The sequence below is a fragment of the Enhydra lutris genome, unplaced genomic scaffold (assembly GCF_002288905.1).
Source record: "Enhydra lutris kenyoni isolate GAN:26980312 unplaced genomic scaffold, ASM228890v2 scaffoldscaffold22, whole genome shotgun sequence".
NCBI lineage: Eukaryota > Metazoa > Chordata > Mammalia > Carnivora > Mustelidae > Enhydra > Enhydra lutris.
The window spans coordinates 4,391,118-4,416,406 of NW_019154106.1; the positions used below are offsets into that span (position 1 = coordinate 4,391,118).

The window sequence follows — 25,289 nt, forward strand, 5'->3', positions numbered from 1 at the left end:
ACCCTGGCCCCGTCACGCCCTTGGGAATGGAGGGACCCCCTCCCCGGTCAGGCCCTCGGGGACAGCGGGAACCCCCTTACTCCCCGGTCAGCCCCTCAGGAATGGAGGGAACCCGGCTCCGGTCAGGCCCTCAGGAGTGGAGGGACCCCCTCCCCCCCCCCCGCCCCCGCCCCCGCCCCCGCCCCCGCCCCCGGCCAGCCTCCAGCCTCCTCCGGCGCGGGGGGCGGGGGAACCCCCCGTGGGGCGCGGGGCGGGGCCGGGGCAGGGCAGTGCCCGCCTCACCTGGCCGCGTCCTTGCAGGTGCTCGGCTCTGGGCCGGAATCCGCGTGGCGAGGGGTGCGTGGCGATGCCCGACCCGAGGCCCCCTCCGTGGACATGGAAGAGGTCCCTCTGCTCGGAGGGATGTCCGGTCCCGAGGAGGAGATCGTGACCGACCTTTTCAGTGCAGAGAGTCCGTTCGTTTCGGAGAACCTTACCCTGAAAACCCCGGTGGTGGTGAAGCACGAGGAGGACGAGTTCCACGTGTTTAAAGACGCGTATCTGAGCTCCGCGGACCCCAAGGAGCCCCTCCTGCACGCGTTGAACCCCCCGCTTCACGTGGACTGTGACAGCCAAGTGAAAGTGGACCTCGCGGTGGGCGGCAACGACGACGAGGAGATGCTCGCGGAGTACCCGAGTCTCCCCGAGCTCAGCCCCCTGGAGGACGCCGCGCTGCCGGTGGTGGCCCCGCAGCCGCAGGCCTACAACGTGCACTTCCTGTCCTCCCTGCTGGCCCCGCACCGGAGTCCTGCTGTCGTGCCCCTGGGCGCCTGGGCCAGGGAAGGAGGTGCCCACCCGGGGGTCCGGGTGATTCCAGTAAGATCCATGTGGGAGACAGGCGCCGGACCTCGGTCACCCGGTCCGGAACAGAGAAGTGAGACCGCTGGCCCGGGCCAAGATTTCCCTCACAAGCCTTTTCCCGGGGTCAGTAGCCTCCTGAGTTGGAGTCACTTATTCCAACTGAGCACCTCCCTTTGTAAGCTCCCCCCACGGCCGACCCAGCCAGGCCATTCTCCCTGCAGGAGAATTAGATCCTGGGGGGCTGACAGCAGAAGAGGGAAACAGCAAGGAAGTGTGTGGCCCTCCCCTGTTGCTATCACTGGCTTTAGGAGAGACCCTCCCCCCACCTTTATGTTAGAGTCGCTAATGTCCTGGGAAATGCAGTGTGATTGCTTTCACGTAGTCCTGAAATCAAGACGTCGGAGCTTCTCTCTGCTTCTTCTCTTCTCTCCTCAAACATAAGTAACATAAATCAGTCTACATAAATTCCTGCTCATTCTGGGCTAACGGCCCTCTTCTGCTGTCGCCACTGGTGATTTTTCTGCTTTGTTCTTGCCAGAATGAAACAAATCAATTTTTAAGGGAAACAGGATCCCAAGGAAATGGGTACTGGCCCCCTAAGAGGATCAAGTTTGAAAAGCTAGAGTACTCAGCCCCTAAATCACTGTAGTAAGTTGTTAAGCGTCTGAGGAGCACTTTGGAGATGGTGTTGGGATGAGGGTGGCCTAACTTCGTGTATCAGAAGTCATAGCTCCAGAGCTTGGATTTCTGCCTTTCTGATTTCCCTTCGGTGCAGCTGCTGCTCCTTAGTGTAAAGGAAAGATGGGGAGGAGAGGCTGGGCCTCCACCACCCTCTCAGCTTACACACGGGAGCCCTAGAGCTCACCTGGTCCTACCAGCCATCACCGCCGTAGAGGTCTTCCCTGACTCTTCCTCGGATGGCTCGCAGTGTCAGCCGCTCCGTTTGGCTTCCGGGCCAGACTGGGGTTCCTGGCACCTTTTGCCTGTTGGGCGTCTAGGACGACTGCTTTACAAAGTAGACTCAGTGAGAATTCACCAGAACGGGAATAGAACTGGCTCATCTCAAAATCATAACATTCTCTCTCTCGTTTTTTTAAGATTTTATTTATTTATTCGAGAGAGCAAGTAAGAACATGAGAAGGTAGGAGGTTAGAGGGAGGAGCAGACTCCCTGTGGAGCTGGGAGCCTGATGCGGGGCTCGATCCCAGGACTCCGGGATCATGACCTGAACTGAAGGCAGCGGTTTAACCGACTGAGCCACCCCGGCGCCCCACATTCTCTTCTAACATAATCCAATTTTAACAAAATGTAGGTTGGACAAAATAAAGGAGAGGCTATTTGGATGATATTTCTTTGCTTTTAGAAAATGTTATTGCCTATTTCCTAGTTAACTAGTAAAATGAAAAAGATAACAGCATGGACATGTTTATCGTTTAAACAGAATGGGATTATTTTAAAGTAAATATTGAGGATGAATTGCTCATTTCCTTTTTCTAGAAATTCATTCCCACATTGACCTTTGTTCATATCTCTTCTGTAAAAATGGGACTTCACTGAGTGTAAGTAGTTCAGATCATAGTCGCCTGCAGCAGAGGAGCTGATACATTTGCTGTGCAAGTACGTGTTAATTATAGGGTGGGAAATTCAATCTGAACTCTGAGGGCACCGGCCTGGCAAGTTCCTTAAAGCAGAAAGCAGAAGAAAATTTAAAATTTTCTCCTTCTATAAAATGTGAATTATCGAAATAAAGCCATAACTTGAAACACAGCTAAACCTTCTTCTTTTTAAAGATTTATACCTTCGTGCCGGTCTGCTGTGCTAATAAGGAAACCGCCAGTAATTATCGTCTGTGCGGATCGCTGACTTCACTATTTGTTGGACACCTCCAAGTTTGCGTCCACAGCCACACCTAGAAAGATCGTGATCTGTGCTGTGATTTTATTGTTTTTATTATTTTTTGAAGATTTTATTTATGTATTTGACAGAGATCACAAGTAGACAGAGAGGCAGGCAGGGAGAGAGAGAGGAGGAAGCAGGCTCCCTGCCTTTCTGCCAAGCAGAAAGCCCAACACAGGGCTTGATCCCAGGACCCGGAGATCATGACCAGAGCTGAAGGCAGAGGCTTAACCCACTGAGCCACCCAGGCGCCCCCGTGCTGTGATTTTTAAATGAGGTCTTCAGAATGTTACCCTAGAATCCCCGTCTTCTTGGAAGGACCTGCCTCCTGGCCTCTGGGGAGCTCCCCTGCACTCTGCAATGGGCACTCTAGGGCTAGTGGAGGTTCAGGAGGGGTTGGCCGATGCCATCCCAATCCTCCTTGCATTCTTAGCAAATGTAGAAAGAATCCTCACGATTTTGGAACCCTCAAATCTGATGGTATTTTTTTAACCATTGAGTCTTTAGTTTTTAAATTTCACCAGTTTTCAGCAGTATCACTGGCATTTTGCCGTCTTGCTGGTGACCCTGCCGCGTGTCAGTGAGCTGGCAGCTGTTGCAGAAGATGGCTTAGAGACAAAGCTGGCCGTTCCCCAGGCCCTTAGCATTTGTTACAGTCCTGCCGTCCAGTCAGGACGCCGCTGTTATGTAATTGTGAGTTCTGCTGTAAATACACGATTAATATTAAATCTGATATGTTGGCAAGGGTTGGAGGCTTCTTGAGAAGAAAACAAATCAACTGGAGCATTTCATACAACCTAATGAGCACACTCTAGGAACGGTGAGAAAGGGCCAGCTTGGAGGCCAGGTTAAGGAAGATCCCTCGAGTCTGCCAGGTCCTAGAGAAGGGGGGGCTGTTGGGCCCCTTGAGGGGCCCGCGGCCAGCTGGGGCATCTCCTCAGTTCCTCATGCCGTGTGCTGGAGGCAGCATGAGCGCCGCGTTGAAAGTTCACCTGTGCATTTCGTGGGCAGATGGGTTTTGTCCTCAGGGTCCTTCCTCCCCTGTGAGGCTGATCAGAGAACTTACCACTCCTCCTCGTTGCCCCCACATAGGGAGAATGACAGGGAGAGAAGTAAAGCTACGGGTGCTCTTTCCTTTACAAACAGTACGCAACCGTGAAAACCGGTGTCCACAGTGTGGTTTCTAAAATAACAATTGCTTTTTTTTTAGGTGGAAATAAAGGAAGCAGGTGGTACAATTATAAGTAACAATCCCGAGGAAGCAACTTTTCAGAACCCTCTTGGTCCAGAATCCTGTTGCAAGTTCCCCTCGTCGCAAGAAGCCGAGGACGCCTCTGGCTGCTCTCACAAGAAAGACTCTAACCCAATGGTAACAACGCCAAAGAAAATGTGTCTTAACTGACATTATCTTAAATGTTTGATTCTGATCATTGCTAATTCAATAGGAATCGTCAATTTCAGTCACTGTTTTTCCATTCTGTTTCCTTGTTGAGTCCGCAGTTCTGATTGTCTCCTCTATCAAAAGAGGAACATAATTAAAACCATGTAATGCTCTGTTCACCTCTGGAATTCCCAGTTCCTGGGTCTTAGCAAACCAAACAAAGATTAGGACATTGTGATCCTTGCTAAGGAGGGTAGCCCCAAGTCCCCTTGGGCTGGGGCAGCCTTTAGAACTGTGTGGTTTGGCAGGTGGGCGGGTAGAGGGAGCTGGGGGTTCTGTGGCTGTTTCCCTTCCTGCCTGCCTCCAAATTCCTAATAATACCAAGTGACACTCGCATGATATACTCCATAACCTGTGTGGTTCATTTAATCCTCCTGTCAACGCTGTAGGCTAGCCATTATTTTTATCTTCATTTCATGGATAAGAAAAGAGAAATGTGGGGCACCTGGGTGGCTCAGAGGGTTGAGCCTCTGCCTTCAGCTCAGGTCATGGTCTCAGGGTCCTGGGATCGAGTCCCACATCGGGCTCTCTGCTCAACGGGAGTCTGCTTCTTTCTCTCCCTCTGCCTGTCATTTCCTCTGTTTGTGCTCTCTCTTTCTGGCAAATAAATAAAATCTTAAAAAAAAAAAAAAAAAGAAAAGAGAAATGTTACATGGTCTGCTTGTAGGTGGTGCCTCTGGGACCCCAGATCTGAGTGTGGTGAGTGAGGACTAGGAAGGAGGAGAATCAGGCCCTGACTCTTCCTCTAGCGAACAGTCCAAAGAACCAGAGGCCGCCTTTTCCCTTGCAGCTCTTTACCCCAAGAAGGGTGACCTAAGCTCTAAGGCACATCCTTTAACTAGGAGTTAACTTGAAAATGAGCTCATCACGAACGTTGGCTTAGCTGTGGCGTGTACCAGTACTGCCTGCCTGTCTGTGCTTTTGCTCGGGTGTGTGGGTTCTGAGAGCAGAGCTTGTCCGTGACGCCTGGAGCAGGTGAGCAGGATAATTCTTCTAGTTACACCAGGCTACTGAGTAGCGTGCACACACTCCTGGCGGGGAGGGCATGGCAGAGCCCAGGAGAACCCATTCTTTCTCCCAGTTTTGTGTACCTCCGTGTGTGTGTGACTATAACTTTATCCTCTGACTACAGATAAAATGCCAACCCAACATGAACACTAGCCTCTTATCCAACATCAAGGTGATGTGAAGGTTTGAGCCAGTGACCAGCCCTTTGTTAACATTGGTTCTACAGGTGTCATTCTGCTAACATCGATCCTGGGCGCTTACTTGGGGTTTCCTGTCTGGGAAACCCAAAGGCAACCTAGAGTTGGAAACCGCGGTTTCTCTGGGTATCCGTGGTTTTACCGTCAGCATTAGAAGCTGTCAGGGCAGAAACTCTGATTTCTCTTGCCTTCACATGCATGCTGCGCTGCCTGGGACAGGACTGCGCCCCGGGAAGGTTCCATCTGTGCTTTGCTTGACTGGTGTCTTTGACTCACGGACCTACCTGGCTCACTGAGGAATCATCTATGGTCAGAATCCAGCGAGGTGATCTGAGAGTGCAGGAAAGATACCTCATGAAATATAAGATTATTCTGAGAATGTGACCAGCTCCAGAGGTGGAGTCTGGGTCGAAGCCTTTTCCTCCAGTTGACTGGATCTGGTGGGGCTGGGGTGGGGCGGATCACCACACTCTTTGTTGAGGCAGACAGTGGAGCGTAAAGATGGAGAAGGCAGCTCGGTGCAGAGTCACCGAGACCTAAACCTCCACAGGCAGACACCGGTAGAGGAAGGCATGAGCAGAAACTTGCATTCACACCCAGAACACATCTCACGAAACAATTCCTGGGGGGGGGCGGTTTGCCCTGTTCTTCCTCCAGAGAACATATTACTGTGGAGTAAGACATCGAGAACAGATTTTAACTTGCCGTTTTCCATTAAAACTGAAATTCTGGATTAAAGTTACTTTCTCAGATTTAAGTTCATTTAGATTCGTATTACTGGATATCTTTTAAAAATGAAACCTGATCATTATTTTTCATTTTAGGTGATATGTCAGTTGAAAGGGGGTGCACAAGTGCTGTGTATAGGCAATTCTGGCACAAGAGAACTAAAAGCTCTTCATTTGGTTCCTCAGTATCAAGACCAAAATAATTATCTACAGTCAGGTACAGAGTACATTAATAAAAACTTATGTCATATATCATATGTAAGTTGATAAGTGATTATGTTTGGCTGTGTACATAGAGTAAAAGTAAAGTAGGTGGTTAGGTTGTTAACTAGGCAACTTGCTAAATCTGTTCGCCCTTATAACTGAACTAAGAATAGAAACAAAATCTTTATAGACTAATTTATGTACATTGTGTTCTTGAACAGTTATCCTCTACTTTGCTAGCTGCAGAGAGCGTGTGACGCTAACAGGTGACTGCTGTTCCGACATGTGCATGTGTTGAGAGGGGACTGGGTTGGGACGCCAGCCTCCCCTCGGTTGGGCAGGGGGCTGACGTTCAGGTGCGGTTACACCGTATACAGTTTAATGGAAACATTTTCGTGTAATCAGTGAGAACTGTGACTATGCTTTAATCACCACTGAGTTTTAAAATATATCAAATGCTGATTTTTCTCTGCCATTCTTTCAGAAACATCTTTAAACTGACATAATAATAATATATGACCTAGGAGTCCTTAATTATCCACAAATTACTTTTAAGTGATTAAAGAAAGAATAAATAACAGAGTCTTAGGATTGTATTTACAAAAGTTAGACCCTAATTCTTGAAAACTAGGTATCTCTGTGTGGATTGTATACATAATCATGTTAGTCTAAATCTTGAGTTAATCAGAATATTTTAATTATCAGATGTTTTGCTGATCTTGTCAACGGTTTATTTATTTTTGTTTTTGTTGTTGTTGAAGTATAATCCACCTACCACATTATATTAGTTTTGTTTGTACAACATAGTGATTTGAAGTTTGTATACACGGGACACGATCAGCGCGGTAAGTCTAGTTACCATCTGCTGCTACACAAAGTTGATGCGATATTACTGACTGGGCTCCCCATGCCGTACTTGCTGGTAATTTAAATCAATATTAAGTACAGATGTCATTTCAGTGGCACTACAGAGTTCAGGGCTAGAGGAAATACTGTAACTCCTGTTCCAAACTGATAGTCTCTTTATTTAGGGACCGATAAAATGCCTTCAAGACATTTGCTTTTCTGTGGTATGGAATCAGGGGTGGAGTTTAGTCTTCCAGAAACCCTTTGTCCATGCCCCCCACGGTCTTCTGGCTCCATCTCCTGTAGGTCGGAGCGACATCTGATCCTCTGCACAAGCAGGGGAGGCTTCTTTCCTAATTCCCCTCCTTCTGGAACATGACTCAGTCCTAATGCCTTTAGATCCACAAAAGGAAAGGCTTTATATGGTGTTCTCCAAAACTACTTCCTTGTCATAGAATCATAATCCCGTCACCATGGACGCATGAAATACCAGCATGAGATAAACACATCCTGGTTACCGAAGTGTCAAGGTAACATCGCTCAAAGGATGCGCGAGCCCAGAGCAGGGGATGTGTTCAGCTGGTCAGTGACTGAAGGCACGTTTCTCCCTCCGCCTCTGCTCGGGGGCACTGAGGTTTGCAGGGCCTTTGGTGTGTCAGGAGTGTTTTCCACGGCACACTTACACCGAAGATATACGAATCCGTTCTATTAGCTAAATAGTTTGGTCCAAAGAGCCCAATAAGTATTTACATCCTAGCAAACTAGTAACCGTTTGAAAAAAGAATACATATAAATTGAAAGTAGTTCACACGATGTCCAACAGATGTCGCTGTGCCTTCCTTGAAAGTGGGACGGATCCAGGGCCTCCCTGACAAGTTTGCTGGGGCTCCCCGGGGGGCCCCTGGCACGGAGCCAGAGCATGGGAATTTGGGCACTAGCCATAGTTTTGTTTCATTTTGTTTTGTTTTTAGCATAGTAGACTATCCCTGGAAGCTTAAATTAAGCAGCTTTAGGACCAAGAAAAAGGTGTAATATGTAAAAAAATAATAATACTAATAATAATGACTCAAAAGTTTTTAACAGAATAAAAAACAAATAGGATCAAAATAAGTTTAAATGATTTTGCACATGATAAATCCATGATACATGATCATTTTTGTACTTTCTTCCATGTGCAGGTAGAAAAGGAATCGATTAATTTTAATTGTCTTCCTTACAGATGTCCCTAAACCAATGACTACTTTAGTAGGAAGATTTTTGCCAGTACCAGCAAAATTAAATCTCATTACACAACAAGTGAGTCATTGTTTTAATTTAAAAAAAAATACAGTTGGGCACTATTTTCTCCTAAAATTTCAGTTGTTGAAGTTGGAATTACTCAGGAAATGTAATTTATCCTCTGTTTTAAAATCGACAGTGAAACCTTTACTATGTGTTCCATACCTCCGCTGCTGGGTCAGACACTGGGGGTTGGGAGGCAGTGGCACAGGTTCAAAGCAATTCTGAGCCGACCCTGTGGTTGCACTTTCCTACAGCCATCAGACCAACCTTCTGAAACCCCATTTGTTGAGCTCATTTTTTGCAGCCCTGCTGTCCACCTAGCAGGACACACCACCCATTTGGTGTAGAACATTCCTCACCTTCCTCTGTAGAATGGAAATGCTTTTTCAGAGTTTAAAATGCTTTTATGATTGTACCACAATATGCACATACTAAATATAAGACAAATGTGTTATTTTGCCTAAGTCTTGATATACAATGTCACTACCCCAAAGGAGACTTTGATGACTCCCCGGTGTTGACAGCTGGTCACCGTCACTGCACCTGTCTGCTTCTCTGCCCAGCACTGTCACGGTCTCGCGCTCTTCTGGTTTGTCTGTTCGTCTGCATCTCCCACGGGTGTGCCGGGTCCGCAGGAGTAGAGATCTTGTGAGCCTAGTTTGTCTCTGTAAACTGAGACCTGGAACGAAGCCTGGCACGTACAGGGCGGTCACACAGAGCGACTTTCCGTAGGGCCGGTGCTGGTCTGAGCACTTGGACCAGATCAGTGAGCCAATGCTGAGTGATGCCCCCAAACAAAACAAAAGAAAACATATGACTCTGCCCCCTGCAGCCTACATTTTAGTGTGGGAGACAGACAACATGGGCAGATGTAGTAAATAAACTATATTGTGTGCCAGGAGAGCAGAGGACAGGCATCGGGTACAGAGCTTCTGCGGGGGCAAGGCAGGATGCCAGCCACGGGTGGCGCCATCGAGAAGGTGATGGTTGAGCAAAATCTTGAGAGGAGAGGGAGAGCTGTGTGACCATCCCGGGGGAGAACATTCCAGGCAAGCAGAAGAGCACAACACAGGGTCAACCTGCTGTAGAGACAGTGAGGAGGCAGCCAGGGGGAGGGGATGGAGTGTGCAAGAGGAAGGTAGCAGAAGGGAGTGGAAGAGAAGGAAGCATAGGGCTGGGGGAAGGGTGGGGGCCGAGTGGGTGTAGGGGACCTGCCACTGGGAGAGTCCCATAGTGCGGGGGGGGGGGGGGGGGGGGGCGGGGCAGAGATGACAGCCGCTCAGACCAGGCGGGGCCAGTGGAGCAGAAACAGCTTATCCGGATCCCCTACAGGCTGGCAGGGCTTGTGATGGGCTGGATGTGGGATGCGAGAGAGAGAGAGAGAGAGAGAGAAATCATGGATGCCCCCACGGTTTTCATCCAGAACAAACAGAAAGATGGTGTTTCCGTCAAGAGAGCTGAGGGTAGTGCATGTCTTATGAGGGAGACTAGGAGTTCCCTGGCCTTGACGTGTTACATTTGAGACATCTGAGTGACAATGGTGGGCAGGAGTGGGACGTGTGGGCCTGGAGATCAGTGTGAGGAAGGTCTGGGCTGGAGGGAAGAAGTCACCAGGGCGCAGATGGCATTTAAGTCCTTGAGACCAGAGGAGACCCGTGAGGCAGCGGGTATAAGCAGAGTCGGATGTTTGTCGAGTGGGTAAATAAGTATTTCTCAATATTGTATTGGTCAGTGCGGGAGGTCCCGAGCTGTGACCCCGGGAGCGCCCGAGGCAGACTCTCGCGGGTCCTGCACACAAGCCTCCGGCCTCCTGGCTGCCTCCACTCCTCCCGCCTTCCTTTCCCCACTGTGTCAGCCCCAACCAGGCGGGCACACGCTGGACTTGCTCTACCGCTAAGGTTGTGCCCTAGAAGTGGTCCTTCGGACCGCAGCCTCTTGCTTTCCACCTCCTCCTCATCTTTTCTTGGCTGTGTTATTCTTTTCCCGGTGTTGACTGCCCCTGACCTCTAGCCGGTGTGACCTTGAGGCAATCCCTTTAGCCATACGTTTGCTGCTTCCTTGCCAAACTCCCAATTCTGTATATTTTTAAAGATTTTATTTTTAAGTAATCTCTACGCCCACCATGGGGCTTGAACTCACAGCCATGAGATCAAGAGTCGCATGCTCCCCCAAATTCCTTATAGTTTTTAAGCACTTTGCTACTCACAGTGTGGTGCACGGACTAGGAGCCTGGGCATTATCTGGGAACTTGACAGAAATGCAGGATCTCAGGCCCTGCCCCAGACTCACTGACCCAGAATCTTCGTTTTAGCAAGAGCCCAGGTGATGTGACTGAGAAGACTGCCTGAGAGTTTCCGCCTCTGCTCGTAGGTGGCCGGCCTTGCTGAAGAAGGTCGTGGGTTCCAGCATAAAGTTGTTTAGATTAACTACCTATGCCGTCCTGAAGTCATCCCCTTTTCTCTGCTTTACCTTGGGACTAAATAAGCAAAGGGGAAAGGAGAAATTGTACCCCCATTTATGCGAAGGATTGCCTCAATCCTGAGAACTGTGAAATCCTTTCTCAAAAGGAATCCCAAACTTCCGACCACCTCTGGGAACATGGGCCCCACCGGTATCTGGGTGACGGGAAAGAGACGGTTTCAGGCAACTTGTGGACACTGCCCTCCTGTAAATTGAGTGAGGAGGACAGAGCCCCCAGCAGAAGAAAGGGGCTCCTGGGTGAGGCTCCCTGGAGAGATGGGGATCCCTAGAGGGATGGGGCCTTGTGCTCAAGGACGTGGACCTAGAGTGGCTTCTCAGGGTCTTCAAGTCCCACAGGCAGTGATGACACACAATAAGAGGCAGAAGAGAGAAAATAAATAGAATGAACAAAAGGTTTGTTTCTCCAAAACTGTAGTTTTTTTTTTTTTAAATGTTTTACTTATTTAAGTAATCTCTACACCCAGTGTGGGGCTCAAACTCATGACCCTGAGATCAAGAGTCACGTACCCTTCTGACTCAGCAGGCCAGGCGCCCCCCAAGACTATACTTTTTATATAAAACTGACTTTGAATTTCAAGTGTTCGGGGGAGGAAGGGACAAGGATAGGGTATTGAAGTGTGATATATGCAAATCATCTCAAAACCTGAATTTATGCAATTCTTTACATGTCTTCAGGCTTCCCATAAGAAGAGCATGAGGTCATTGCTGACTTTGCTACACTTTCCTTTTCTTGGGACGATCATCTGTGAGCCATGCTAACGAGTAATAGAAAGAAAGATAAATGAGAGGCTGGAAAGCAAAGACACAGAGGGGACAGAGGTTGTGACATGTATTTTGGATTTGTGGAAACCGGCTACAATTTTTTTCTTTTTTTTTGACTAGATGAGACACTGATGGTTGATAAGACCTTAGATGTCCAGGGCTCTTACGTTATACCAGGAATGTCATCATAATTAAAGAACAGTTTCAGTGTACAGAAGTTAGTGCAGAAGTTTGTGATTTAATTTAACTCACAATTTGTAGTCATAAAAATGAAAAGAACTGTCCATTCCAGTGTGCACGGCCAGTGCCCAACAGATGTGTGTGGTTGGCCAGGCCCTGCATCCTTACCCCCTACACCTGGTCCACACAGGCAGGACTCTCCCCTCCCCGGGCCGGAGTGGCCAGGTGGTTCTGGGACACACTGGGCTGGGCTCGCCCACTGCTGCAGAGAAGCCTGGGCTGGAGCCCACTCCAGGGGAAAGGGAACCGTCACGGTGGCAGGGCCTAACATCAGGCCATTGTGATATAAACCTCCAGAAGAAAACCAGTCATTTTTGTCTGGACCTAGATGTTCACTGGACAGAACTTATGAAACACGTTCTAATTAGAAATATGTTTGTCTTTGACTTTCTACAGCTTGAAAACGGAGGCTTACCATCCCTAGTCAACGGGTCTGCTTTCCCTTCGGGATCTGCTCTCCCAGGACCACCAAAGCTCACCTTGGCTGGGTAAGGATGAACAGCAATCAGTTGTCACTTACTTTAGTACAAATGTTTAAGAGGCTTTTGGGTACTGTGGTGTTTTTTTTCTAAGTTCTAAAAATCAGCTTTACCAGTAAACCTTCGTGACCTCTAAAAACTGTATTTTATATGAAGCAGTGGTACCAGCCGTGTCGCTGTGTGTGTCTGGTTTGTGGCTGGAAGGGCTTCCGTGTTGTCCGCTGTCCGCGCCGGTGTTTCAGGGCCCACCGCCATCCAGAGCTCTGTCTTGGTCTCACATCAGTTTAAACAGAGATGCTCTGTTTCTTTCTCGCAATCATCAACATGAGTAATGACGTGGCAGCCACTTAACCTTGACCGTGGTCTGAGTGTGCCTTTACGGGCCGCCGCGCCCCTGCTGGGTCAGCCCGCATTCGGAGGCAGGTGCCGACGCTCACGGTCTCCACGAGGATGTGGGCTGCCCTTAGCTGGGGCCTTGTCTTGCCATTTGAAAGCTGTATCTGTAATTGTAACTAATTAAACTAACCAAGCTGGTTGGAACTCCTTGTTGAGTTAACTTTCACATGCGAACAGTGGACGGGGCAGCCCTTTCTGCTCGTGGATCCTTGAGGTGGTTATGGAGATCGGTCCGCTCCCGCCTCCGTGAGTTTGTGGCACGCAGTGGTCGGACGTCCCCCTCGGGTCAAGCAGTCTGTGAAACGTCCACTGTGGGCTCTAGGGCTCTCCGGGCCCCCGCGGTGCTGGTTGTGGTGTCGGTGAGGGGGAGGAGCTGTCTGGGGACTGCGAGAAAGGCCCCGAGAACCACTTGGCAGGTACCGATGCCTTCCCCACTGCGTTGCCACGGGAGTGTGCCGGGGGCTCGCGTGGGTCGCGGCTGCTGCGGTTTCAGCAGTCCGTCTTTCGGTGGTTGTCGCCCGGAGGCTGAGCAGGAGACTTTCGGTTCATTTACCGGGATCGGGCATCCTCCCTGCCCACTCTCTTGGGCACGGATCAGGGAGGGTGTGTCGTTGCTGGTATTGTGCTCGGTCCTATCATCATGGTTTTCCCACTTCTGGACCAAACAGAAGCCACATGAGTCACTGCTAGATCCTGCTGGCAGGTCCGCCCCCACCCCGTCTTTGGTTACACTGCGCCACCTATGATGTCACCCTCCAGAAGACACGCCTTTTTCTTCCGTGGAATCTGGGAGCATCCGGCCGGCAGCGCGGGATCGCTGTGTGCGCTAGTGTCCGGAGCGTCCGAGGGAATCTGGCGCTTCTAACGCTTCATTCCAAGCGTGCGCTCTCGGAGCCCTGGCGCCACCTGCGGCTTCTCTGTGGCACGACTGACCCATGTCCTCGTGGGCGAGCAGTAAGAGGGAGCTGCCATGTAGTGTCACTCCGCCTTGTCCCCAGGCTCTCCTCGGTTTTCTCGGTCACATAGTTTTCTTTATTTTGGCATAATTATGCGAGTCATAAAACATTTTTCTCTTCTAAATGAAGCGCCAGGAACAACATGAGCCTTGTGTTTGGGGGGTTTTGCTGCAAAGAATTACTTGAGTTGGTGTCACTCCCTTGAGTCAGCCGTGTGGCTTTGATCTCAGCCCCCACAGCCCTGATGGTGAACGGAATCTAGCAGCGCGTGACTCGTGGTAAGGGCGCGCGCAGAAGCCGCTCGCTCTTGCGTCGTCCTGTGTGACTTCCCACTGCGACTGACTTGCCGTCCCCCCTCGCCTCCCGAGGTGCTCCATTAGCTGTCTTGTTGACTGCCCCAAGATAACAAGGTCCGACTAGGTCTGAAGACCTCAGAAAGGAAGCTCTGTCGGTCCAGTGTGGCTCAAAGGTTTCTAACCACGCGGGTGACATAGAAGTGGCGTGACGGTCAGCGGAGCCTCGGGGCACGTAGTCCTCAGGTGTCACTCACCCAGTCATTGCTCTTCAGAGCTGGGTGGGGAACTGGCTAACTTATTAACTAGCTTATCATATTCATGAAAATGCCCTTTCCGTAAAAATCCATGTCGTGTCACTCCACGCGGCTTCCGTCATCTTATCATCAGTCAGGTGTTCGCGCGGATTCTGACACGTCGCCGATGCTCTTGCTTTTGGTAACGTAATGAACGTCATAATAAAGAACACTCACGAGTCTGCTTCTCTGAGAATTTTTTTCATAAAGATGAGGTCGTATCTCGGGCGGTGGAGTTTATTTCTCGTGCTTTCCTGAGGCGGAATTGTGAGGATCTCTCCCGAGTCCTTAGCTTTCAGACTGGCATAAGAGGGTGGATAGTGTCCGCAGAGCCGTGGGACTTTCCCCGGTTCAGTTCCCGTCCCTTCCCGCCCTGGTGCCCTGTGCTCGCCCCTACAGCGCCTTTGCTCATGCTGCTACCTCAGCTGAAACCCCCTTGGGGTGGACAGTGAGTCTCACAGCCCTAACCGGTGGTGGCGAGTTCTAGCTCCTTTGAAAGTAGTCTAACTTCTTCCATCCAGATTAAACTACCATTTCTGGATTTTTTATCATTGCCAATCAGTATCAAATAATCTGAGAGCTGATTTTACCGTATCTTCTGTCCTCCAATTTTTCAATCTCATTTATATTTATATATTTATATATCTCATTCCCAAGTTCTTTGCGGGATTCCTCCTGGACTGACTATAAATTTTTATATGTATATTTTTTTATTTTCCCCTGAAGCTCTTATCACTGTCCTGACCACTTGATGATCTCTCAGGAAATGCCTATTGGTATCTTCCTGATACAGGACATTCATTGAACTGTACTCTGTCCTCCCACAGTCGTGGCAGGTCACGCCTGGAATGTCTCCATGCACCCCACCCCCATTTTTTAGAGGAAAGAATTTTGGTTCCTCTGGATAGTGCCAGGCCACCCTGTGTCCCACTGTCGGGGGAGGTCTGAGAGGCCGAGGACAAGAGCAGTGAAGTAGGTGTGCACGCTCCCTCCTCTGAAAGCCCACGTCTGCTCCAAGGCACACCTCTGGGCACCTGAGGGGACAAAAGCTGTCACTCTGCTAGGTACAAAGGGGAAAACTAGACTAGACGAATAATAAATTAATACAGCATTCAGTGACATAGTTTGGGGACATTATCTTAAAATGGGAGAATCTCCAAAAGTAAGAGTCAGCAGCTCGTGCATGAGTCGGGTGCCAAATGTGTTTGGGGGGTGGGGGTGGGGATGTCGCTAAACAGAAGCCCAGACAGTAGGGCTGGCTGGAGGCTGCTAAGGCGAGCGCCCGCGCAGGGGACCCACCGTCCACGTACAGAGGACGACGGGCTGAGCTGGGACTTAGGGTTCCCCCAGTCCAGACTCCACAGAGCTGAATGTGTGAGTGTGCAGCGCCCAGGCAAAGGGGCTCGCCTGGCACACCGTCTTTGGGGCATTTGTATCAGAACCACGGGACAGGTGGCGTGCAGTGCTTCTGCGCTCTGTGCGGCTACAGGAGACTGTTGGCAAACGTTACCTGTGTGCCAAGTTCCCTGCGGTTTCTGTAGGGACCCCCTGACCAAGCGGCATCCCTGTGACCCAGCAGAGCCCTGTCACCGTCCCGTCATTGTCTTTGGGCACTTGCCCCTCCTTTCACCATAGCGTAGTAAACGTCTCACAAAACGAGGATGCGGAGTTTCCTCCGCGAGCGGTACTGGAAAGCAGCGCTTGGGAGCCTTCCCCGATTTTAATCCCCAGCTGCCCCTCATGTTTAGCCTCTATGACTCGCTCGTCTGTCCCCCTCTGATGCCCCCACGATGGCTCCTGGGCTAATCCCAAGAGCAGTTAGGTCTCCGCTGGAAACTTGCTTTGACGTTGCTGGTAGCTCTGCAGCGTGGACAGCTCTGACACTGCCCAAACGATACAAGACGACGATTGGCCGATTTAAGTTACATTATCCGTTAGTGTTCAGATTGGGGAAAATACGCCACTGGCCGCGTGGCCTAATGGATAAGGCGTCTGATTCCAGATTGGGGAAAATGCAAAAAGGTTGAACTAAAGGAGCTATTTGGCATAAGGGTTCCCACATAATAGGGGTTTAAACAGATCAAGGGAATAACGTCCTGAAGCCTTCCTGGGGAGGGGACAGCAGTCGGGTCCTGTTGTGCACCCCGTGGGGACTGTGGGCATGCTAGCTGGGATCGGCCAGGCTCCTGCCATCGTGCGGTAGTACACACAGCAACTCCGTTTCATGATCGGGCGCTGATAAATAGTACCTATGAGCACCTGGTGCTGAGATTTTCAGTATTTGTTCAAAACACCAGATGCTTAGCTAATTCTCCTTTTAAAGAGTAACGATCTGAATATTTTCTTTTTTAATCTTTATAGAGTAACTCTTAGTTCATGGGACACAAAGTCTAAAAAGCCATGTAACTGTACCAAATCCCAGTGTCTGAAATTGTAAGTAATCACAAATCCTTCATTATTAAGTAGAAATAAGGTTGTTTAGAAGTCAGTAAGTGGTGCACAGTCGAGGCGAGCGTCAGCGGCTAGCAGCACGGGGCCGCAGCTGAGACCCGCCGGCCAGAGCAGCGAGACGCCGCGCCCTCTGCCCAAGCCTGGCTCGGGTCTCCTGGGATTCTCTTGACCGACTAACTTAGCAAAGGACCCTGCCTGCCCCTCACGTGGTGTGACTTTCTTGGGTTTGGGTTTGCATCTCCGCCCCTGGGATGGGTGCTAACCGCGGCACCCTTCCGGGGCGTTCACTGGGACATTGACACATCCTAGTTTTTACCAGTTCGGTGGACTGGTTCACTCAGTAGTGAATTTTCTCAGAAAAATCCTCCCCCGGGGATGCCAGCTCACAGGAGGCTTGGTGGGGGGATGGTGGGGCTGGCCGTGTGGCAGAGCTGTGGGCGGGGGTGTGGGCGATGTGGCTGATGCAGGTGGTGGCCCTGGTATCCCCTCTGGCCCTGCCACACGGGGATGCTGTTCGTGTCGTCTGCCAGGCTCTCAGCTTTGCCAGGTGTCTGCCCCAAAGGCCTGCCTAGCTTTAGAGTGACAATTGGAGGGGGCACACATCCCCGTCCTGATGGCTAACACTGTCTCCACGTGGTTTTTCCCTTGCAGAGCTCCTGCTGAAGTCACTGAGGGCTCCACTGATGGGACAGGGACTTGGGGGTACACAAGTGGGTCCAAGTCCAGAAATCTGAGAAACTCGGTTCACTGTAAAGACACATTCATTTTCATTTTTTAAAAAGCAATGCTGAAAACTAGGGTTGGCTGTGTGAAAGCATTTGAGCGGTCGCTGGCTTAGTCTCTGAGTGTGAGCCATACGCCTCTCTGAACGCCGGGCACGCCTGAGACCACTAACACGCGGCTCCGGGTGAGGAAGAAGGAGGACAGAGGGCGAAGCCTGGACCGCGTGACCTTGCCGAGCCAGAGGGGCCCGCCCAGACGGAGATGACCGATGCGGCGGAGGACAAGGTGGTAGCGTGTAGGGAGGACAGAGCCAGGAGGGGAGCAGGTCCTGTCCAACGGGGCTGCCAAGCTGTAGCTGTGTTTTGGGACTGGGGAGACCAGAAGACCCATGAGGCCTAGAGCAGGGTATAGACAGTCACTGGGGGTGGAGGGAGGTCCCCCCAAGGACTCAGAAGTAAGGTGGGGCTCCAAGAAGGGTCTCACTTATTGATGACCCCACAGTGGAAGGCCACAGAAATAGCTACTAGCCTAGAAGCAGCTTTCCAGATGAACAAGAAAGAGATGCACTCTACAGTCATCCCAGGTGGGCTTGGTCAGCGCTGGAACAAAGGAAAAGGAGGTGCAGAGTGTGTCCCGTGCTGTCCGGAGGAAGGAGGCACCGTCTCTGCGGGCCACGGGCTCCACCTCAAGAGAAGCGCGTGTACCGTAGTAGAGGCTTAGCGCCCTCCCGGCGGACCTGGGGACCCGCACCTCCACCTGCGCGCTCGGCGCGGCGCCATCGGGCCGGAGTTCCAGCTTCCTCAGTAGCTCTGTGCTGGGAAGCCAGGGGCCTGAAGCACTGTGGGCACCGGAAGGATGTGAGCGCCCCCAAAAGTCACCCGGGGCCTCCCAGTCAGCCTGTCGTGCTTTGTTGGCATCGGCCAACCACTGAGAAACCAAGGATCTCCAGAAAGTTGTTTGCGGAAAAGCTGAGGAGTGGGCGACTTCACCCCGCCCCACCCCCGCCCATGCAGAGCCCGCCGCGAGGTCTCTCGGTGGCAGAGTGTGCTGGTGACGACACAGCCGTCTGCGTGCGAGTGCCCGGGAGCTTAGGTGGGGAGCAGGTGTCGGGAGCGGAGTGTCCGTCACTTGCTCCGTGAGCACGTGCCATGATGACCAGGAGGAGCCTTCGGGTTTCCTTACTCTTCTTCTCCCCACAACTAAGTTTGTTCTTAAAGTGATGGAATATAGTTTCCTTAGGGTTAATTGTCCTGCTTTATTGAGAGTATCTATAGGATAAAGGTCAAGAGGGATGACTATTAATTGACCATCGACGAAGAGAGAAACACATTATTGTGACACGTGACCGGGTAACACCAATGACTGTAGCCGCACTGAGTGGGACGTCCTAGCGCTGGCCCCTGCCTCCCATTCTCTGGACTCCTCCCTCGAAGCGACTGTTCTAGTGACTTCTGTCTTCAGGCTTTCGGGGGATCCTCTACCACCTTGTCACTGCCGTAGAGCGAGTGTTCACTCTGACCTGTGTCCCTCCCTCCCTCTCCAGACAGAGCTGGAGCCGCCCTTGCTGGTTCCTCTCCCCGTCCCACTTAAAGCGTTAGATAACGGACTCCAGCTTTTCTGGCGGTGTCATGAGCCAGCAGAAGCTGGGAATTATTTTGAAGTGATGAAATTAGTCTGTATAACGAAAATGGTATTGATGTAAACTTAATAAAAAAGTAGATAAGCATTTGCTATTATGTTATTGAAAATTTAGTATTTAAAAAGTTTTTAAAGATTTTTCAAGCAGTTCTATCTTTCCACTGCCACTACATAGGACTTTCTTAACATTTTTTATACATTTTAAACATGGATTTGCTTTATAATTAGTTTATAAAAGCACTGATTGTGAAAGCCACTTTCATAACGGGATTTTTTGTATAGGCCGTGACATAGGTATGGTATGCCAGACCTCTGGGCATAACTTTGCCGAGTGTGGAGGAGTGCTCTCGGGGTCGGAGGGAGGTCTCTTCCCGTGCCATGAGCACACTCTGGGAGGAGGCACCGGCTCTACGAGTGGGACGTTTTCCAGGACAGTTTCAATTAGTTCTGAAATATGTTAGCAAATCCAAGCAAAGTTCTTTAAGTATCCGTTCCAATTCTGTTTTTGCTGAGATACTGGGACTTGTGGGGACTTGTCGGGAGTGTTATATTACCCACAGTGTTTTTACCCTAATCAAATCTAAATCAGGATTTTAATCATAGACTGGGCAGTCTCTAACATTGGTTTTTCAAATGGCCTTTTGTCTCTGATTAAACAGGGTAATTAGTTATAATTAATTAACCAGAATCCTGGGGATACAAGGTCAGAGCTGGGTGATCATTTTGTCTAGTCTCTTGTCTCTTACTTCTGCTTTCGATTCCTTCCTTGATGTTTAAAAATATTAAATACTTAATTCATACCCAGTAGCGTATAATTGTAATATTTAAAGCCTTTGCTTGTCTGATTCTGGTGTTTTCTTCTCTTGATTTTTTCACTCCTTATGTTTGCTTCTTACCTCATGTATTTTGTGAATTTTTAAAAATTGTAAGTTATAGTCACTGGGACTTGCTATGCGGGAATTCCCAGGCTGACCCGAGGGCGCGTTCCTGCAGAGAAACTGTTTGCCGCTGCTTGGCCTTGATGGCACTTCCAATCTGGACAACTTAAAAGTTTTCCTAAGGTATTTTTTTAGGACCCACAGCATAAATTCAGGTCTCTCAAACCCAAATGGGCCCCCTCCTCCCAGCCAGTGCCCAGACGGATGCATCTGCTTGCCTAGGACGGGTTTTCCTAGAGCGCTCACCATCGGGTAGGCACCTTCCACTCTTCTGCCGGACGTGCAGCTCTTGGAGCCGAGCCCCTGCCTGGGTGGGCCCCAGGCTTCGGGTGGATGCACGGAAAGCACTTAGAGCAATGGCTGGCATAGTCTACTTGTTGTTAGAAGGGTTTGCCATCCCTGTGGGTGTCACTCCCTCCGCCGCCCCCGTGCAGCCATTAAAAGCAAAGCCGACGGTCGCTGGGGTCAGTAGATGCGGAAGACGGCTGTCGGCCTCAGCTTCGATGTGGCTCACTCCTCTGACCTTCTGTTTCTCTTTTATTTCTTGGCCTTGAAGCGGTTTCCTTAAATATTTTACAGGCTCAAATATGCATCTGGAAAGGTTTTAAATATTTAATACCCATATTTTAAAGTGTTTTAAAGAATTTGTCAGGATGGCCAATGAGTTAACACTGAGATTAGAACACACGTCATCGTAGGTCTTTCCAAACACATTAAGACTCTAAAAATTGTAGGACACAGCGTGCCTGGGTCCAAGGCATATGCGTGGACAGTGGACAGTACGTTCACCTTCTTGCTGAGTCCCAGAGTACGATTACCCAGAAGCGTTGAAATGCTGCCCGCTTGCCAGCCCTGAAACACTCTCTACCTCGAGGACAGCACCTTTAACAGAGTGATGCTCCTTCAGTGTGTTTCCCAGACAAAAGAGGGGCCACCAGACCTCACGTGGTGGCAGTGGCAGTGGTTTCCTAGGCAACGGTGGGAGTGGACTGTGGAAGGGGACAGTGCACGTCCCTTGAGCAAGAACACGTAGACTGCGTACAGTGGATCTAACAAAGCATGGACTGTGGAGTGCTCCCAGACGTCACCATCCACGCTGATCCCTCAGCCCGTCGGCAGTCAGACTTTCTGCCACCAGAGACCTGGAACCCTGGGGTCTGTGTCCACCGAGTCCGTGGGGTATGGGAGCCCGAGACCACAGAGGGTGGTAGGAAAGGGAGTGGGAGTTCGCTCAGGGACCAAGCTGTATGTCCTGCCCCAACACAGGGGTTTTCAACTTAGCGCTCTGCCCCGGAGGTAAGGGCACAGACGGCTGGAATTGTCGCGAAGATGAGGACCGCGCCCAAGATGTGATGTCTGCTGGGCACCCAGCACACACGGCTGACGGGGAGCGTGACTTTTGGTGGACAGAAGTTTTAAATTCAATGCAGTCAGAATGGTCACTTATCTTTACTATTACTGCCTTCTTGTTCAGGAAATCCCAAGTTCCCATATCCCAAGTCCAAATGGTCGTGCCGTTCCAGTTTGTTCTGAAGTCTTAGAGTTTGCTTTTCTCCTTTGCGGCCTCAGTGCACCTGGGATTGATTTCTGTGAATAGTGTTAGGTAGGGATCTAATTTCATTTCTTCCCCCGTATACACAACTAATTGTCCGGCACCGTCTATCACAGAGCACCAGTATCGTCCCAGCGATGTGCAGCGCGTTTCCTGTCGGCTGTCAGGGTTTGATGTCTGTGTGTGGGTCTGGTTCTGGGTTCTTGATGCTGTTCCACGATAGATCCCACTTCTCAGTGGTTTGTCTGTGGATGTCCTTCACCATCGTATTTAACAGCCTGACTGCGAGGGCCCAGGACTTCTTTCCTCATCTCCATCCTCTTTCCTGGTCGCGATAGTGAGGGCCTCTCCTGCAGCCTCTGCCATGCTGGGCACTCGCCAGTCTGCTCCTGGTTTCCCTGGTAAAACTTCTAACCTTCCCTTGCCCTGCCCGAAGTGAGATATTTGCAGTAGGTTTTTGAGAGACCCTCTGTGCTTAATGCTGTTAGAGGCTGTTGGACAAAGACTGTGACCTACAGTCATCTCCTTGGTGTGTCGGTCCCATCAGCTGCTCTGCCATCCCCCACCTCCCCCAGAGGGACAGATGCTTCCCCAGCTCCCGCCCTCGCCTTCGTTCCAGCCACTGAGGAAGAGAAAAGAGGATGCAGGCCCATGTCTCCCCTTCCAGGGCATAACCAGAAATTGCCCAAATCACTTCCACTCATACTGCCTGGGCCAGAACCTCATCCAGTGCTCAGACCAGGCTGGGTGGGAGGCTGGGAAATGTCTCCCGAGTGGAGCCTCCCACATGCTCAGCTGAAATTGCTGCGGCTGAAATCCGGGAAGAGTAGCTACTGCCGAAGGGCTGCTTCGCTGCCGCACACCTGGGTCCTGCTGAGGAGGCTTCCTTCCACGTCCTTCTGTTCCTAAACAGGCATTCTGCTTTATTCTTACTATAAGTGAGTGGTCAATTTTATCAAAGTCTTTTTCCTGCATTTATGGAAATGATCACTGTTTTTTTTTTTCTTTTAACCCTATAATATGTTCTATTACAATAAATTTTCTAATGTTAATCCACCCTGTAGGCTAGGGATTAAACCCAAATTGATCACGATGTACCAATTTTACCTTGTAAACACTGCAAGATCTGGTTCTGGTTTTCTAATATTCTGCCTAGGACTTTGCATCTTTTCTGGAGTGGGGTAGAGCTACGATTTCCCTTTCTCTTTCTCACGTGTCTAGAATGTGGTTGTGGTATCGAAACCAGCGTTTTGTGTTGTCCAATCCAGTGCGCTATCAGGCTTCCCTACTCCCGCCCCAGCCTCTTCTGGTCTGCGGTGCTTCCGAGAAAGTCTGGGTAGGGTAGCCGGTGTTTGTTCTTTGAAGGGTGATCGCCCACTGCCCGTAAAACCATCCAGGCCAGGTGTCTTTGTGGGCTGGAGAAGAAGGGGATGGGCTACCCAGTCACTTTCTCTCTCTGCTATTGCTTTTTCTAAGTTTTTATTTATTCTGGAGTCCATGTTGGTATATTTTTTTAAAGATTTTCCTTATTTATTTGAGAGAGAGAGAGCACAAGCAGGGTTAGGAGCAGAGGGAGAAGCAGACTCGAGCAGGGCGAGAGGCAAAGGGAGAGGGAGAAACAAACCGCTGAGCAGGGAGCCCAACGCAGGGCTCGATCCTGGGACCCTGAGATCATGACATGAGCTGAAGGCACACGCTTAACTGGCTAAGCCACCCAGGTGCCCCCCATGTTGATATTTTGCATTTCTCTTGAAAATTGTTGAATTCTCTTAAGTTTTTAAATCTACTTGTATATTCCTGTTTATATATTCTTATGTTGCTTTAAAAAATTGTCTCTGTATCAGTGGTTACAGCCTTGCCCATTTTCTAAGCTTCTGTTGTCATTGTTTGTCTCTTTTCTCTTTCTTGATCTTTCCCATGGGAAGACTGTCTATTTTGTCAGTCTTTTCAGGGCATCAGCTTTTGGCTTTCTGGATTTCTTGCTTAAGATTTCTGGTTCCTATTTCAGAGGTATATTAAGGTTTGCCCTTTACTATTTCCCCAGCACACCTGTTTTATTTTACTCTCTTGTCTTGCTCGCTTTTTGTGCTAATGCTTATTTATTCTCTTTTTTTATTTTTTAGGAAATGCCTGTAAAGCTTTAGATTAGCCCCCTGCACTGCTTTAATGCACCTACAAGAGTTGGTATGAGATGCCTTTGCTGTCACTCACTTGAAATCTTTTTAAATTACCATCGTAATGTTCTCTTCGCCCACAGGTTGCTCAGGTCACACTTCCCAGTATCAGATATGTATGTAGATATATGTTTGATGACATTTTAATTGTTAATTTTTTACTTTGACTACACCGTGATTAGACAATGTGGTCTATAGGATATTGATGCTCCGAAATTAATGAAGACTTCTTTTTTATGACTTAATGTTCAATAGATTTTTAAGATATATTAACTTAAACGTGTATATTCTCTATGTGTTGGATGTATTTACTGTGCATTAGGTCAGATTTGTTCATTTTGTTTCTTAAATCTCGTAAATGCTCTTTAGATGTTCTGTGATTTATCTGTTTTTGATAAAAGTGTGTTCAGACCGCTCACTCGTTGGGATTTGCCTGTGTCTCCCTATACTTCCATTTTGGTTCACATGTATTGGGTCTGTGGTGCAGGGCACGCAGACCCACGCTTGTTGTATCTTGGTGGTGAACGCTTCCATCAGCCGTGACATACACCTGTGTCTCCTGTTGCTTTTGGCCTCGAGTTCTTCCCTTGCTGATACTCACGTTGCTGCCGTGTTTTCTCGGGTTGGGGTTAGCAGGCGCGCTCCCTCTCGCCCCCTTCTGTACACACGTTCTGTGTGGTGCTTTTAGTTCCAGTATGTTCTCTGTAAGCTGACTGTGGGTGGCTTTTTAAAAAGCAAATCTAATAATCCAAGTCTTTTAATAGACTTCTGTCATCCATTTGCCTTCCTTTTGTTATTATTGATATATGTGGACTTGTTTGTATCACCTTTATCTTGTTGAGGTTTTAAAATTTATTTAAGTTCTTTTTTTTTTTCCAGTCAGATGGTGGCATTCCGTACACACTTTGTACACCTCATGTTTGTTTTTTGTTTGTTTTTTTTGGTAACATGTACATAACAAAAAATTTACCATTGTAACGGTTTTTAAATCTACAATTCAGTGGCATTAATTACGCCCACCAGGCTGCGCAACCATCACCACCATCCATTTCCAGGACTTCCGCATCATCCCAGTTAGAAACTCTGTACCCAGGAAGTAGCTATTGTCCCCTCTCTCCAATCCCTGGCAACCTCTGTCCTACTTTCTGTCTCTGAATTTGCCTACTCTAGAGACCTGATACAAGAAAACCCGTGCAACATGTGTCCTTTCCTGTCTGGCATCTTCCACCCACCATCCGTGGTTTCTCCGTGCTGTAGCAAAATGTGTCAAAATTTCATTCCTTTTCAAGGCTGAATATATGCCATTGTACATACAGGCCACGTCTTGTTTAGCCGTTTCTCTGGTAATGGACTTAGGGGTTGCTTCCACCTTTTGGCTCCTATGAAAAATGCTGCTATGAGCACTGGTGGACAAGCATCTCTTTGAGTCCCTGCTTTCAATCCTTCCGGGTAGAGATGCCCAGAAATGG

General features: G+C 49.4%; 1 protein-coding gene across 1 annotated transcript in view; it reads left to right on the forward strand.

Moving 5' to 3' along the window:
- The first annotated feature begins 375 nt into the window (after nt 1–375).
- Nucleotides 376–25,289, forward strand: part of LOC111150312 (testis expressed metallothionein like protein) — a 35,851-nt gene continuing 10,937 nt past the window's right edge. The window contains exons 1-5 of the mRNA XM_022507764.1: nt 376–855; nt 3,947–4,105; nt 6,207–6,327; nt 8,380–8,456; nt 12,321–12,412. Of these exons, the coding sequence (XP_022363472.1) occupies nt 376–855; nt 3,947–4,105; nt 6,207–6,327; nt 8,380–8,456; nt 12,321–12,412 (929 nt within the window). The remainder of the gene's footprint in view (nt 856–3,946; nt 4,106–6,206; nt 6,328–8,379; nt 8,457–12,320; nt 12,413–25,289) is intronic.